This window comes from Myxocyprinus asiaticus, chromosome 19 (genome assembly GCF_019703515.2).
Source record: "Myxocyprinus asiaticus isolate MX2 ecotype Aquarium Trade chromosome 19, UBuf_Myxa_2, whole genome shotgun sequence".
Lineage (NCBI taxonomy): Eukaryota > Metazoa > Chordata > Actinopteri > Cypriniformes > Catostomidae > Myxocyprinus > Myxocyprinus asiaticus.
Window position 1 is genome coordinate 21,750,125 of NC_059362.1, and position 17,290 is coordinate 21,767,414.

The following is a 17,290-nucleotide window of genomic DNA, read 5'->3' on the forward strand; positions in this document are numbered from 1 at the left end:
GCGAATGGTGGCCAGACATTTGAAGCTCCAAAAATAACATAAAGGCAGCATAAAAGTAATCCATATGACTTTTATTTTTACTATAAATCTCTACTTTTACTTTCTTTCACATTCTGAAATGAAAGTGGAGATTTAAAGTAAAAAAGGATTGAAATATTGATCTGTTTATATATATGAGAGCAAAAGAGTAGCTATGCACTAAAAACATTAACCTAAAAAATGTGTTTCGCATGGTAACATCTCAATTAAATGGTTTTGTTCATGTCAGGTTATTCAAGTCAATACTGAATTAACCTGAATAGCCTACTTACGTTTACACCAACAAAACTATGTAGTGTTATTGCGGATAGATGAAAAATAATTTTCGTTTCTAAATAAGATGTGCCCACCGGTGCTTTTAATGAATTAAGTGAAGGAGAATGGATAATGATACAGTAGTCTACTTCTTGAGATAAGTCATCCAAGTGAATCTGCACTAACTATAAAGCGTAAAGTGCAATTTCACCAGGTCATCTAAGCACAATCTATAGAATACGTCATCTTCATTGTGCATATTAATTGCAACTTTTCAGCCAGTATTAGGAGGCTGGAGGAGGTGTTTCAAGCGGGTGTGGTCAATGACGTGCAGACACTCAAATAAGTAGCAGCGTTCAGTGAGACACGGTGCAGAGTAGACGTTCACGTGTATTCTGACATCTCATTAAAAAGCGTTCATAGAGACTGGCGTACTTTTCTTTGCTGCCTTAGACAAGCACTTCGACAGATTTAAGGTGACAGAGCAGCTGTACAATTTTCCTTTGGGATACTTACCGAATCCGATCAATCCAGACTGACAGTAAACCATCATATGGCAAACTAAAACATCGATTGCAGCAGGTAGGTTCACTATCTTCCAACATCCTATTGTAGTAATTTGGGAAACTTTAAAACGCATTGAAAATACGTTAAGCTTGTGTGCTCGAATGCATGTTTATATTTTGCGTAGCCTATACATAGGCTACTGTTCCGACTGACATGGCGCGAGCGCATCAGGTTAATTGATGGAAGTATGCAGAATAACCCGTTCACGTCTAGTCATGTTCACTCTTCTGGATTGCGAGTCATTAAGACTAAGGAGTTTAATTTACATAAGCACATAATAGTGACACTTGAATATGGTTGGAGATGAAGCTTTCTGTAACAAGTTCAATGAATATTTTATTTTAAATGATTTTATGAGCATGTGCACAGAGGCACAGGTCTGCCATTGAGTCACGCATTTAATTTTATATGCGTTTATATTTTGACAGGCTGTGATTGTAATCCGTTTAAATATAAGTACAATGGCTTATTTATTTTTAATGGCAGTCAAACTGTGCTACAGGTTTTCCTTATGATTATATATATATATATATACATACACCAGGTTGAAGTGAGTAATGCTAATCTAATTTGGTGTTCATAATTTGTTTCTGATATGTGTGTGTATGCTGCAGTATATACATTAAAAATGTGCTTGGGTGGGTGGCTTTTAGGCAGATATTTGTATGAAACTTTTGTTGTTCATATGCATTCACTGTGCATTTCCAAAATACCAGGAAAAAAACAAAACAAAAAAAAAAACATATAACTACTTATTATACAGATGATGACAGATTAATCTGTACAGTTAGAGCTACAGTATACTCTCCATTGGAAGGCTGTTCTTTTTCTTTTAAATTAGAGAATTACTGAATGGAGAAATCAAAGAAAATAAATAAGTAAATTAATAAATTGCCTACAATTTGATAGTTGCTCAACGCACAAGGTGTGAAATGCCCTTGCTCAACAATTGCGCCTTGATTTTTTTTTATGCTTAACATTTAAAATTGCACTCCTTGAGTGAACTGCAAGGTTACTTATTCACACAATACACAAAACAAAGATATAGTCTGTGGTTCATGCCGAGAACAATGATACCAATTATGTCATGATTGAGCAATACAAAAAAATGAAGAACAATTATGTAAAACCAGCCCAAGTAATTCTAGCAGTGGTTTAGAAATGACAAGATGAGTTTGCTGCCTCAGATAAGATATCTCTTCTCTTGCTGTGCTCTAAAGATTCTGATTTAAGGTTAATTCGTAACATTCATTAAAGGAATACATAAAAACCAAAACAGCTTATGTAAGATTGTCCTGTAAGACATACTTGTTTTCTGACCCATCCTAACCCCACTAGCATAATTTTGCACAATTTCTATAGCAGATCTACCTTATCTAGACAGACATTCATGTGGTGAAATGCGGGATACTCATGTATAATACTCCCTTGGAGGATAAATATAACCAAAAGCACTTTTTAGACAATTATGTTAAGAGTTTGCATCAGGCCCAAAGGTGGTCTTCGGCTTGTTCCCAGCTCTACTGTTCAGGGCATGGTTTCCGTCTCTCCTTCTCTCTGTTATCCGTTTTCCACCAGAGAAAGGAGTGAGGGAAGCTTGAGAGAGGGATCACACCATAACCGTGGGTTGTTTTTTGGTATGCACTACTGGCTGGTGGCCGGGCGCTCTTTTCCCTCTAGACATGTATCATGGCAGATTGGTTGTCTGTAGAGAGTTGATGCATGCAGCTTGAAAGTCTGTCCCTATTTCCAAGTTCTCTCTCTTTCTCTGTGTCTCCCTCTCTATCTTGGTCTTGCTTACCCTCCTCTCGAAAGAAGTATGGGAGTTAGAGGGGACAAGTTATAAGGTTTGTGGTTATTGGCTTTTTAATGGGAACAATAGATTTCCCATTATCATAATGCTAAGCATCAGCTTATGATTTAATATGTTAATTACAGATTGGTAAATGTTTCAATTATGGTGGGTTTGAGAGCAAACCTCTAGAGCTGGTCAAAAGGTCAAAAACATTTATCTATTTTTGAATCCTGACATTTCTGTGCACTCCGAATAAATTTATACACTATATACTGTATGTATTAGTTCTGTCAGTCAGTAAAACATTTTTAATCGCATAATGTTTCATAGTTAATCCCAATTAATTTCAGATTTTGAAGGTGCTGAAATGTGACTCTAAATATAATTTTTTTCTTGACAAAATGCATTTATTACCTTGTTAGGAAAGAAAACATAACAATATGTAACATTATAATGTTTTATTTACATTTTCCTAATCTAAGTGGGAGTTTGACTAATAGAAAGAACTAGTCCCAACATAGGTTGCATATTCATTGCAATGGGCATTAAATCTCTTTTTTACAGCAATCGTGAAGTCGCGTTCATGATTTACATCAGATATATTTTACATATATATATATATATATATATATATATATATATATATGTTTTCCTCTTTTGTAAGTCGCTTTGGATAAAAGCATCTGCCAAATGAATAAATGTAAATATATATATATATAATATACATGACTAAGGTCGAGTCACCATTGGCAGTCCAGTTAGACAGTGTTGCTAACTGCTCCTCTCTGCAGTACAATCTACAACAGTGTGTAGGTGAGCAGATTTAAAAGAGACACTTTAACAGACTTTTATATAAAAATTTAAGAACTAATGTATAGCTAATGCTGTCCCATCTCTCGTCTCTTATTTGTGAATGTAATGACAGCACACTACAAAGAGCTGACAGAAATGACAGTGTTATTTTGTCTTTATTATGCCATGACTCACTCTGTGTGAGAGGCGTAGGAGTATATGAAGAGAAATGTAAATGTTTCTGAGGCAGATCTTTACGTCTCTTGGAATGTAGCATTGATTGATTTGATGCAACAAGCTAAACATTTAATACTGTATATTTGTGCTATGAACAGACTTTAAATAGGTACAACAGATGAACAAGACCTACAGCTTTTATACTTTATGAGAATTAAGAAGGTAATAATGAAGAACAAATATAAATATCTGTTAAAAAAAATTCTCTGTAGTGAATGTACTGGGGTTTTGGACTTGAAACAATAATAACTTACATCTTAGGTAGACTGACTTATATCGCAGTTGCAGTATATCAGCTCACATTGCAATGCTTGTGGTTGTTACTGTCAGAAATCACAAAACAGTTGAATTCAAAGTTTCACAGATCATTATGGAAGCAGGATTTATCAGGATTTATTTATATTTTCACATATATTTGTTATGTGACAAAGCAAACGCAGATATTAACTATTTTTTCATTGCCCATATTAACAGGTTAGATTAGAGCATTCACGCTGGCCTTGTGTGCCACGGAGTGCTGCGTATCAGTCATATTCAATTAAAATCTCTTTCATTTGCCAGTATGGTAACATTTGACATCTGCTTAACATACAACGATAGACACAGTTACAATAAATACAAAGTGATGTGTGCACATTGCAGTTTCAGCATTGAGCCTTTTTTTTTTTTTTTTTTTTTTGCACATTGAAAACATGCTGAAAATGCTATCAACCTATCGACCCTTTTCACAGACTGTCAAGTCAAGATTTATTTCTAGAGCACATTTAAAAGCAACAGAGTTGCATCAAAGTGCTGTACAGTAAAATATAAAACATTTCAAGAAAATAAAACAGGAGCAAATACGCAAGTGACAACATTAATAAACAACATACAGCATACAAAATATACAACGCAATGAACAGAATACAGTCTGTGTAAATAAACCATAAAACACTTAAGCTAAGAATTATCAAAAGATAGAGAATACAGATAAGATTTAAGAACAGATTTAAAACTAGCTAGTGAAGCAGCAGACCTCACATGGAGAAGGCCTGACCACCATTAGTTTTGCAGCAACAACGAGGGACAGATAAGAGAAGTATTTCCACTGTGATGGATATAGCATCGTAAATATTGCAAACTTTTAAAAAATTATTTAATGTTCATTTGAATCACTATACTTTGTCCTATATACCTCTGGCAATAATTAAAAAAATTGTCACCACTGCTGTGATGGGGTTTCAAATACTGCTGTAGACTCTCAATTTTGCAGATTTCTCTCTTTTGACTGCTGTAATCCAAAGTTCTCTTTTTTTTCCTCTTTTGGAAAGTCATGGAAATGTAATAGTGGATTTTCTCTTTTGCTGAGAATACAAAAATAAGATTTACTATGGTCTCCCATATAGAAGTTTATGCTATTATAGTTTATTTCTTCATTCCCAAACTGGAAATGTGAAAAGGGTCCATTAATCAACATTTTTTCAATATGCTTTTAGTCTTGCACACCCTCTCGTACTGTAACTTGATGCCTAAATAAACTGTTTTACATCTTTGAATTCTTTGACCTCCAGAGAGCTTGGTAAGAATTTTATGAATAAATTTGAAGTTCTAGACTGATTACATAGTCTTGTGGTATTTCACAATTAATTTAAAAGTTTGTTTTTATGCTCCTATTGCGCTTTTGCTTTCAGACAGTTTGAACCTATTGACACTTTAATGTATATGCTTCAGACCAAAGGCCACCTCATTCTTGTTTATTTTAATGTTTTAAAATGAAATGAAAATTCACCCTATCTATTTTCTAAATGCACATTATTGATCATATTGTGAACGATTCATCCATAAATATGTTAAATGTTTTTTTCTTTACCTCGTAATCTTTAATCAAAATATAATAACATGATCTTCCGGTGAAACGACAGACTTCTCTCTGACGTATGCAGGACTACTTCAATCATTTAGTCCGCTTAAACCCTGCCCCTTTCTTATAAATACCACAACCTTGTGTAGAGTTGAATGAAGCGTCAATCGCATGTTGGTGACGATGGCAAGGTGTATTTTCGTCTGTTTTCCTTCAAAACTATCATTCCTTAACCCAAACTTCCTTGGCTATGGGTCAGCTGGCTTCAATTTACATTTGGAATGAGGAGGAATAATGGCGAATTCGCAGTTAAGTTCGAGACATTTCACGAATGAATACAATGCTTCGGATGCCTCCGGAATTTATTTATATTTTTGAATGCAGTTTTTTTGGGATGCACAACACGAGTATGTTTTTTTTTTTCTTTATATTTAGTGTATTGTGATTCAATACACTACAGTTGGCGCTGTTTTGGCAGCATGAGGGGGACCTACACAATATTAGGCAGGTGGTTTTAATGTTGTGGCTGATCGGTGTATGGATGGCTTGCAGTGCACAGGTCTGCTTGGTCAGTGCTGCACTGACCACTGGGTGGCGCAAGTGAATAACCCAGCTTTGCTTGACCTTTGGCCTAGTTTGTTTACAGTCCGAATTTCTAAATTCTTAAAGTTGTGTTCAGCAATTTTTTTTTTCCTCATTTAAAAAGTTTTACTTCTAAAGAAATGAATAGTATTTTGAAACATTTGTATGAAGTCATGACCACTCATGTGAGATAAAGAGTTCAGTCATATCAGTAATCTTATAAAAGCTCTTTTATTCATATAACCAGCTGAATACTACTCACTTAATCTCAGTAACAGCCCTGCTATTGGACAATTTCATTCATGGATTAAATGAATCATGGTTTACTGTGCATGAATGCAACTGAAATCTACTGCGTTTTAATGATGCAGCATCCAGGCCACTAGGTGTCAGTGTAAGCCATACTTCGACATACTTTACTGAGTGCAACTTCAATCTGAAAATTTGAACATATAATTCTATAATCTGAAATTTTAAAGCAAATTCCACATCTAAAAAAAAAACAAAAAACTGCTGTTTAAAAATACACATTTATAAAATATGCCACAAAAGTCTTTAGTTTTGTTAAATTTCACATGTCTAGAATTCAAATTAACACATTTTTTGATTCAATTACTTTTGTAGTTGGTAGTACTGATATAGAATGAATGATATGTACACTTTTTCCCCTATTAGTTTCCACATTTTAAACCATGCAGAAAGCTTCTGATGATGCCACATCCTACATAGTGTTTCCGTATCAACAATCCCACATCAATGTCTGAGGAGGTCAACATGAAATACATCAACAGTCCCCTGTCGATGATGCGACAGCACTGAACCCGTCCGTGTTCACCATGTCCGAGTATCCCGAGGGAGACAGCCCTCTACTGCAACTGCAGGAAGTGGACTCCAGCAGGGTGGGAGCTCATGTCCTCTCCCCTTTCTTTAACTCTACTTCTCCGGCCCTGCCTGTGGAGAGCCACCCCATCTGTATCCCCTCACCCTACTCAGACATTGACCATGACTTTACCACTTTGCCTTTCTATGGTCCCACTCTGTTGGATTATGGCGCACCCCCTCTTTCAGACTGCCCTTCAGTACGCCAATCACTAAGCCCCACCCTCTTTTGGCCACCTCATAGCCACGTTTCTTCACTTGCATTGCATCAACAACAGACTCATCTCCAACAAAACCATACAACCAATGGAACTTGGACTGAACTTATGCCACATGATCACGCCGATGAGAAAAACAGGTAAATGGAATCTGAAAAATGAGATCTTGGTCTTAATTATAATACATTTTTACAAATGGGTAACTGGAGTTTGTTTATAATATTGTAATTATGTATTATTTGCTGGATTATTTCTATTGTATCAGCTGACTACTGGTACAAAAGTTGTATATGTTAACATTAGTTAATTCAATAGTTAACCTGAGCTACACTGTAAAATGTGGTAATTTGCAATTGTTGCCTTAAAGGGATAGTTCACCCAAAAATTAAATTCTTTCATCATTTACTCACCCTCATCCCATCCCAGATATGCCTGACTTTCTTTCTTCTGCAGAACACAAACAAAGATTCTTTAGAAGAATATCTGAGCTCTGAAGGTCCATACAAGGCAAGTGAATGGTGGCCAGAACTTTGAAGTTCCAAAAGCATATAAAGGCAGCATAAAATGTATCCACATGACTCAAGTGGTTAAATCTATGTCTTCAGAAGCGATATGATTAGAAACAGATCAAAATTTAAGTCCTTTTTACAAAGAACCTCAGATTTTTCACTTTCACATTCTTTGTGCATTCTTTGCACATTTTTCTTTTGTTTTTGGCGATTCACATTCTTTGTGCATATTTCCACTTAGGAAAAGGGCAGGGAGGAGAATTTATAGTAAAAAGGACTTTAATATTGATCTGTCTCTTAACCACAAATGTCATATCGCTTCTGACGTTACAGATTTAACCACTGGAGTCGTGTGGATTACTTTTATGCTGCCTGAATATCCTTTTTGGACCTTCAAAGTTCTGGTCACCATTCACTTGCACTGAAAGGAACTACAGAGCTGAAATATTCTTCTAAAAATATTTGTTTGTGTTCATCAGAAGAAAGAAAGTCATACACATCTGGGATGCTATGAGGGTGAGTAAATTATGAGAGAATTTAAATTTTTGGGTGTTCTATCCCTTTAAGGATATATTTGATCTAACCCTTACAAACTTGTTTTGTAAGTGTAACCTAATGTTAAAGGTGGAGTAAGCGATTCCTGAGAAAGACTGTTGATATTTGAATTCAACAGCCAAACAAACACACCCCTCCCTTCAATGCTCCTTTAGACGCCCCCCCCCCCCAATTCATGCACACGCAGTAGTGTTGTGGATCGGTCCGATCCACTTTATTTTCCCATTTACAGAGCCAAGGATGTGTACAAACACCAGATTTTTTTTCAGCGCACACACAGAACGGTCGGCTAGCGGACTGTGAAGAGATATTCCTGTGAAGTGTATTGAATTAAAATGACTTACTCCACCTTTAAGGCTGATTCAGTGATGTTGAATAATATTTTTGATTTGAATAAAAACAGTTATTAAGATGTTAACACATGAAGCCCATTTTGTATATTAGCATTTTTTCAGAGTAACAATTTAACTTTGTAACTTTTAACTGTTTCTTTCCAGCAGTATTTTTACATATAGTAATACATTTTAATATTGAAAGTTAAAAAAAAATTAAGTAATTAAAAGGATAGTTCACCCAAACATGACAATTCTGTCACCATTTACTCACCCTCATCTCATTCCAAAACTGTATGACTTCTTCCGTGGAACACAAAAGCATCAGTTCCCTATCTGTCACTCACTCGACATTGTGTCGGTGTAGTGACACTAGGGGTCGCACTTGGGAGCCCCGAACACCTCTGATCTTTAAAAAAAGGCCAATGGGAATTGGCAGGTGGAATTTGCATGCCACTCCCCCGGACATACGGGTATAAAAGGAGCTGGCTCTTAACCACTCATTCAGATTTTCTCTTCGGAGCCGAGCGGTTGTGTTCAGCGAGCTGAATTACTCTGCCGAACCATTCACCTCGAAAAGCTGTTGGATTTATGGCGCATTACAGCGGCTTCTCCCCCTCTTGCACTAGTGAAGTGCAGAGAATGCCCCTGGGTGCTTCAGCAGCTAAAAGAGTATATTCTTCCTACTAAAAGAGTATATTTTCCCTTCTAAAAGAGTGGCATTAATGGAGAGTGTCTTTTTAAAGATGCCTCTCCATTTGTGTGTATTTCCTGGTTGCGGTCTTTACCTCTCCGCTTCCGATGGCCACGATCGCAGTCTTACGTGCTTGGGCGCTGCCCACGTGGAGACAGCATTCGTGCATGGGTCATGTTCTCACTGCCAGAGCGTGACCATGGCAACGTTGCGGTTGCGGTTTTTCCTTCGTTAGAGGGAAAGACCACCCCAGCGGCTCCCCACCTCGGTCCTTCTACCTACGGGTTTGAGGCCGCATTGGTTAGCACTGGGGGCCCAATGGGAGCCATTCCGCCTGGTAACTCCCCACGAACCTCCCATTCCCCAGTACGCTCATTTGCCCTGCTGGGATGAGACCGCCGGCTCGTCTCAGGGCGAGTTCGCGATCTCGTTTTGGCGTTCGCGAAGTGGATGAGCTCTCAACTGCAGCATCGGAGAGCGGGCTGTCCAGTCTTACTCTGAGGACTCGACTGGGCTCCCACCTTCGGGTGTGGTCACCCAGTCACAGCCTGATGCGCAGCTGGCAGCCATGCTTGCCCGGGCGGCTGTGTGTGTCGGGCTGGAGTGGAATCCTCCACCCCCCCCGAACCCTCGCAGCCTGACGATTGGTTCCTGGGCCCGGAGTGCTGCTCACGGCCGCGCCCTGCCCCTGTTCCTTTCTTCCCGGAGGTGCATGAGGAGCTCACGTGGTCGTGGCGGGCACCTTTCACTGCCTGGACCCGGTCTCTGAGCTCCTCCACTCTCACTACCCCCGATGGTGGGGCTGCCAGGGGGCACTCGGCGATTACCCAGGTGGATAAGGCGGTTGCGGTGCACCTGTGTCCGCAAAACACCGCCACGTGGCAGGGCCACCTGAGACCCCCGTCTAGCGCCTGTAGGGTTACGTCGTCTCTGGCGACTAAGGCCTGCGGTGCCGCTGGACACGCCGCCTCTGCCCTGCACGCCATGGCTCTCCTGCAAGTGCACCAATCCAAGGCGCTAAGAGAACTGCACAAGGGTAGTTCTGACCCGGGATTGATGCAGGAGCTGCGCTCGGTGACCGATATCGCTCTCCGGGCGACGAAGGTCATGGCGCGGACTCTCGGGCAGGGGATGTACACCCTGGTGGTCCAGGAGTGCCACCTATAGCTCAACTTGGTTGAGATGTGCAAAGCTGACAAGGTACGGTTACTTGATGCCCCCGTCTCCCAGGTCAGCCTGTTCGGCGACACCGTCAAGGACTACGCCCAGCAGTTCTCGGCGGTGAAACAGCAGACGGAGGCTATTCAGCACATCCTGCATCAGCGTGGTTCAAGACCAGCGCAGTTCAAGACCCAGCCCCGGCGTCGAGCCACCCGCAGGAAGCAGACACCACCCGTCTCACGGCCGGCCACCAAGAACCTGAGGAAGACTTCGAAGAGCCCCTGAGACGGGCGACCCAGGCATGTGGAGACCTGCTGCAGGCCTAGAGATGGTAAGCAGAACACTCCATCCCCTGAAGGATGGAAAAGGACCAGTTTCCTCATTCCCTGGGTCACATATCCGGTGCTCACAGCCGTCGTTATCACGACCACTGGCCACTGTTCCTTTATGGCAGGTATGGTGCTCCAGGGGCGGCCCCCCCGCACAAACACGCCCACGCCAGGCCAGTTCTGACGGACTGCGGGGACGACTTTCCTCCTTCCCCCTCCCTGACAGGCCCTATGGTGGGTATCCGGAGCCAGGTAAGTGCTTCGATGTTCCCAGACTCAGCACGGCCATGAAGTCGGGGCTCCAGCCCCCTCGACGGGGCGCCTCAGGCTCCGCCCGTGTGGCTCGTGCTCCCCAACCCCTCGCAGTGGTAGATCAGGACCGTCCGACTCGGCTACGCGATTCAGTTCGCCAGGCGCCCGCCCCGGTTCAACAACGTCCACTTAACTTCGGTGAAAGGCGAGAACGGCACTACCCTGCGTGCGGAGATCGCTACCCTTCTGCGGAAGAGTGCAATAGAGTCTGTCCCTCCAGCCGAGATGAAGCAAGGATTTTACAGCCCCTACTTTATCGTACCGAAGAAAGGCGGTGGGTTGCGGCCAATCTTGGACCTGCAAGTACAGAACCGTGCTTTGCACAGACTCCCGTTCAAGATGCTGACGCAAAAATGCATTTAGCATCCGGCATCAAGATTGGTTCGCGGTGGTAGACCTGAAGGACGCGTACTTCCACGTCTCGGTTTTACCTCGACATAGACCCTTCCTGCGGTTTGCTTTCAAGGGCCGGGCGTACCAGTACAAGGTCCTCCCCTTCGGCCTGTCCTTGTCCCCTCGCGTCTTCATGAAGGTCGCAGAGGCAGCCCTTGCCCCGCTAATGGAAGTGGGCATCCGCATCCTCAACTATCTTGACCTGGTGCTCACGCAACTCAGCCGGCTGGGTTGAATCCCCCCAGACCACACCTCATCCCCTCGTGGGACCTCTCGGTAGTCCTTTGGGGTCTACGGGGAGCTCCCTTTGAGCCCCTGGAGTCAGTTGAGCTAAAGGCACTCTCTTTGAAGACTGCCCTCCTGACTGCACTCACTTCCATCAAGAGGGTAGGGGAACTGCAGGCGTTCTCTGTCAGTGAAACATGCCTGGAGTGTGGTTCGGGCTACTCTCACGTGATCCTGAGACCCCGACCGGGCTATGTGCCCAAGGTTCCCACGACCCCATTTAGGGATCAGGTGGTGAACCTGCAAGTGCTGCCCCAGGAGGAGGCAGACCCAGCCTTGGCGTTGCTGTGTGCGGTGCGTGCTTTACACATCTATTTGGATGCCCCCGGTCACCGTGTTTGTAGAGCTCCTCCCCCCTTGGGTAGGACCTACCATGACATACTTCCAACAAGACTCGGTAAGACCATGTGACATATTTCCACTCAAAATACCCCCCTCCCCGGCCAGGGTGTGGTCTCCATGGTGTCTTCCCCTTGGGAGTGACACCCCCCCCCGACGTAGACACTTATGGCCCCCAGTCGGTAAACAAATTTCACTCTTTTTGGGGAGAAAAAAAGAGGAAAAGATTCCACGGCTGGGCTGGCCTGTCCCTATTTTTTGGGCAGTCGACTTGTCCCTGAAGGGACCGTTCGACGCTCAGAAGAGCGTCGGGGGAGGTTATGTGACGGCCTGGTGCGCTGGCTACGAGGCACACAGCGGTCTGCCCGTCTTGCACTGCCAGTCCACGTAACACAGTTCAGTCGCTGTGCCGTTTTGTATAGAGACCCCTAGTGTCACTACATCGACACAACGTCAAGTGAGTGACAGATAGGGAACGTCCTGGTTACTTTCGTAACCTCCGTTCCCTGATGGAGGGAACGAGACGTTGTGTCCCTCTTGCCACAATACTGAACTACCCGCTGAAATGGCCGGGACCTTGTCTCGGCTCCTCAGCACAAAACCTGAATGAGTGGTTGCGAGCCAGCTCCTTTTATACCCGTATGTCCGGGGGAGTGGCATGCAAATTCCACTCGCCAATTCCCATTTTTTTAAAGATCACGGAAGAAAGAAAGTCATATTGGTTTGAATCTTTTTTGGAAGAACTCTCCTTTAATTCTTTATGAACTAACATACGCTACCGGTCAAAAGTTTTGAAACACTTGACCGAAATGTTTCTCATGATCTTAAAAATCTTTTGATCTGAAGGTGTATGCTTAAATTTTTGAAATTAGTTTTGTAGACAAAAATATATTTGAAAGTTTTTGAAATTGATGACTTGGACCAAATAATAAAGAAAAGCAGCCAATAAGTGCCTATAGATGGGAACTCCTTCAATACTGTTTAAAAATTATCCCAGGGTGATACCTCAAGAAGTTGGTTGAGAAAATGTCAAGAGTACATTTCTGATAATTCTAGGCAAAGGGTGACTACTTTGAAGATGCTAAAATATAACACAGTTTTTATTTATTTTGGATTTTGTTTAGTCACAACATAATTCCCATAGTTCCATTTATGTTATTCCATAGTTTTAATGACTTTACTATTATTCTAAAATATGGAAAAAAAATTATAATAAAGAATGAGTAAGTGTTTAAAAACTTTTGACCGGTAGTGTATACTTACAATGAATAATAGTATGTATTTAAATGAACATTAACCAAAATTTAAAAAATGCTGTGAAAAATTATTGCTTATTGTTAGTTCATAATAACTTATACATTAACATTTTGAACCTAGTTGTACAGTGTAATGTAAAATAATAATGTTAATAATGACTAGTTACTTGTCATTAAAATTCAAATGCTTGTTTATGCTCCCCTCTATAGCAAACCTCTGGTAAAGAGGCTAGCAGATGCTGAGGAGAGTTCTGCCTCTTTGAGAGGTAAAGCTGACATGCATTACTGTGCTGTCTGTAGTGATTATGCCTCTGGGTATCATTATGGAGTGTGGTCATGTGAGGGCTGCAAAGCCTTCTTTAAGAGGAGTATTCAAGGTATCTCTCTCTGCACATACTCATTCTGTACAAATTATTGTGTTCTTTTTATACAGACTTGTGTTCCTGTCAGCATTTTCTCAAAAGATATAAGCTAGAACATGTTAGAGAATTCTTAATTCTTATTGGTCAATCACTGCATTCTGCGGTCAAATATATATGTCTAATGACCATTAAACTGTATAATTGATCATTCTAACTGGCAACAGATTTCCTACATACAATAGAAACTTGTGCTAGTTTCATGTCTTCTCACATAATAAAATAATTTAAGCAAACGTTGTCACAAAATAAAAACAGTCAGACTTGCACATGGGATAATAGTCAACATCAGATTCATTTTCTCAGGACACAATGATTACATCTGCCCTGCAACCAATCAGTGCACAATTGACAAGAACCGACGCAAAAGCTGCCAGGCCTGCAGACTACGGAAGTGTTATGAAGTTGGAATGATGAAATGTGGTGAGGCTCATCTCTCTCTCTCTCTCTCACTCTGTCTAATTTTACACTTTTCTTTCTCTTTCACTCAATACCATTACTCATTTTACACCCTCAGTTACCAAATACTATACCAGATCATGCCAAAACTTGCTGACTTTTATCCAAAGTCAAAGACTTTAGACCCAGTGTCCCAATATTAAGCAGCTATCATGCCGTGAAGTGTTGATATGCATTTGGATTATCATGATAAGGCAATGTGATAGAGCCCTGGATATTTATAGATATCGGTCAAAGGTCCCTCCCCACCAAACCAACTCAGGCAAAATTAATCTTCTCACACTCAAGTTTTGTGCTTTCAAATTAATTTGAACCATATGAGAGTAGAGGGATGAGATGGATCAATATTTGTCAATCTTTTTAGTCTTGCATTTTATTGTTGTCTTCTTTTTAGCTGTGTCTCAGGGGGCTTGTTCTCCAAAGTACAGAGATTACTTTGCCACTAATAGAATTAAGCCTCTGTTGCTGTGGAGACTTCTATTTTTTATCCCTTCCCATCCTTGTTATTGCTGGTTTAGCTCAGTCTTCTTTTACAGCTACACTTCAAGCCTAGAATTGAAAGTGATGTACTATCTTGTCATTTGTTGATGTGATTATTTTGAACCGTATCAGATGTCATATCAAATCAACTTTAGGGAGATTTTATATGTGTTTGCTCAAGCTTTGCCTTTTGGTTTAAACCACAGCTTAAAGTAATAAAGTTTAATAATACTGTTATAATAAAGCTGTTGCAACAGCAATGTGATAAAAGGAACCAATATTCGTAAACAATTACATCTGTTAATAATTAGCCAATAAACCAAGTTTCCCACTAAATAATATAGATCAGTATCTTAATTGTACACTGTTTGCTGTGGCCAAGCAATGCAATGTGCATTAGTATAGAATGTGCAATCATAGGATTTCACAATGGCTTTGAACAAGGCTCTATCAATCAGAATTTAAAGTCTGTACAATCAGTTTAATCAGGGCTGTTTCAAAGTATAAGTGGCTGCTTAAGGCCCCCAAGCCACCAGGGGGCCCGGTCGGCAAGAAGAATGGAACAAAATGTGTTTTATAATGTTTATTATAATAATTTCAGCAGAAACTGGATGAACACTTTTCACACTTCCATGTGTGAAGCGGAAGTCATCATAGTTGGGTAAACTATGGCAGTGATCAGGAAGAACAGTAATAACCAATGCCACCACAGTGTTCCTGTTTGTACAAATTCTAAAAGAAAACATCCGGATTTGTGTTTCCATGAATTTCCAAACGATGCTGAACTTTGTACAGGCTCGGTGGGTTCAGGCAATTAAACGCAAAGAAGATTACTTTCTTATTAAAGAGGAAGCACTTTCATCTATGGACAGTTTTTTCAAGATGAGGACTTACAGCAGTCGCTCATAAGTGGAACTGTGAAACGCTTTGAAATCTTAGCTATACGTTATGGTTTAATTGGAATGATTACACATCACAACTGACATGAGAGTGTGTGTTTGACAGGGTTAGTAGTCAGATGGAGCGCGACATGGGTCTCTCCACTCATTCACATCCTGCATCGCCCCCCATCAGGTATTAGTTTCACCAAGTACTACTCACAGATTTGTTAACTGTACCCTCTTTATTGCATTTTTGCAATTTATGGTGACAGATTTGTAGATCGTTTCTTTAATACATAAATATGTGCCTGCTGATATAATGCACAACCTTTCAATAATAATTTATTTTTATCGACTTACCTTTGTATTTGTGTAGATAATCCTTTAAAAAACAACTTGTAACCTTTGTTGAGTTTAGATTTAACCGTTGATGGATGATGCGGTTAACGTCTCCAAAAGTAAATGCAGGCAAAACTTTTAAAAACTGTGAAAACATGTACACCTCAGCAGCAGCCATTGTTGCGTTTACCCAACTATGACGACTTCCGCTTTGTGAACGCAGATGTGTGAATAGGGTCCATTGAACTATTGTTAAATGTTCTTAAAAAAAATGTATCTTTATACCAGCATAAACAGTTGAATTTAAACTTGAACTGCACCTCTATCTTGACTTTTACAGGATTACGGCGAGAACGTGGCAGCTACCAACATAGAGGAGCACAACAGAAGCGTCTGGCAAGATTCTCTGGAAGGGCTAGAACAAGTAGCCAGAGATCTCAAGAGGTTAAAAGTGTCCCACATCCCCTCAGTGGAAATGAGGTTGTTACCATGACGTTGAGCCCTGAGGAACTATTAGCTCGCATCATAGATGCAGAGCCACCAGAGATTTACCTCATGAAGGACATGAAGAAGCCATTCACTGAGGCCAGCGTCATGATGTCACTGACCAACTTGGCAGACAAAGAACTCGTTCACATGATTAGCTGGGCCAAGAAGATCCCAGGTGTGTGTGTGACTTTTAACATGCCTTAAAGCCACCAAACGGAATTGCAAAAATAACAGTGTTTTCATAACAGCTTTCTGACTACACCCCCTGTCTGCTGTTGAGCGAACAAACAGATAGTCCCACCCCCAACACATGCTATTGGTCGAGTCAATGTTGCTGTGTCGGGCTGGAGGGGTTGCTCAAAACAAGTGGGGGAATTATTTAGCGCAACGGGGTTTAAAGTTTTCAGGGAAATTAACCTATTATAGGTACTTATAGTTGTCTCTGAATATTAAGCTGGGATAGGAGAAAGTATTTTAACAATGAAAATTCAATTTATAAGAAGAAACTATTTAAATATAACATCAGCTCAACATTTTACCTTGAATACTTCTGATTTGGCTGGTTTATGCAAAATTGTGTAAGATAATAAGACTTGTTTTTATAGAATATTTCTTATATTTTGAATATTTTTTATACCCCAAATAGTTTTTTATTGTTTTAAGCATAAAACATATGTTATTAAGGTTTAGGCTTGAAGCAAGAAACTATTTAAATGGGGTAAGAAAATAATTCAATAAACCTGAATGATTAAGGTAGTGATCAAAATATTTGTTTGTTCGACCAATGGCTGACGGGGGCAGTTTGAAAGCTGAAAACAAATTATTTTTGGAATTCCGTTTGCCGCTAGTGGCGC

At 40.6% G+C, this 17,290-nt stretch overlaps 1 protein-coding gene across 1 annotated transcript in view; it reads left to right on the top strand.

Annotated features, from left to right (window-relative positions):
• Positions 1 to 855: 855 nt before the first annotated feature.
• The window catches only part of LOC127409825 (estrogen receptor beta), a 39,293-nt gene continuing 22,858 nt past the window's right edge, over positions 856 to 17,290 (top strand). The window contains exons 1-5 of the mRNA XM_051644671.1: positions 856 to 876; positions 6,783 to 7,344; positions 13,580 to 13,746; positions 14,095 to 14,211; positions 16,288 to 16,611. Coding sequence (XP_051500631.1) covers positions 6,944 to 7,344; positions 13,580 to 13,746; positions 14,095 to 14,211; positions 16,288 to 16,611 — 1,009 coding nt within the window. The 5' untranslated portion in view covers positions 856 to 876; positions 6,783 to 6,943. The remainder of the gene's footprint in view (positions 877 to 6,782; positions 7,345 to 13,579; positions 13,747 to 14,094; positions 14,212 to 16,287; positions 16,612 to 17,290) is intronic.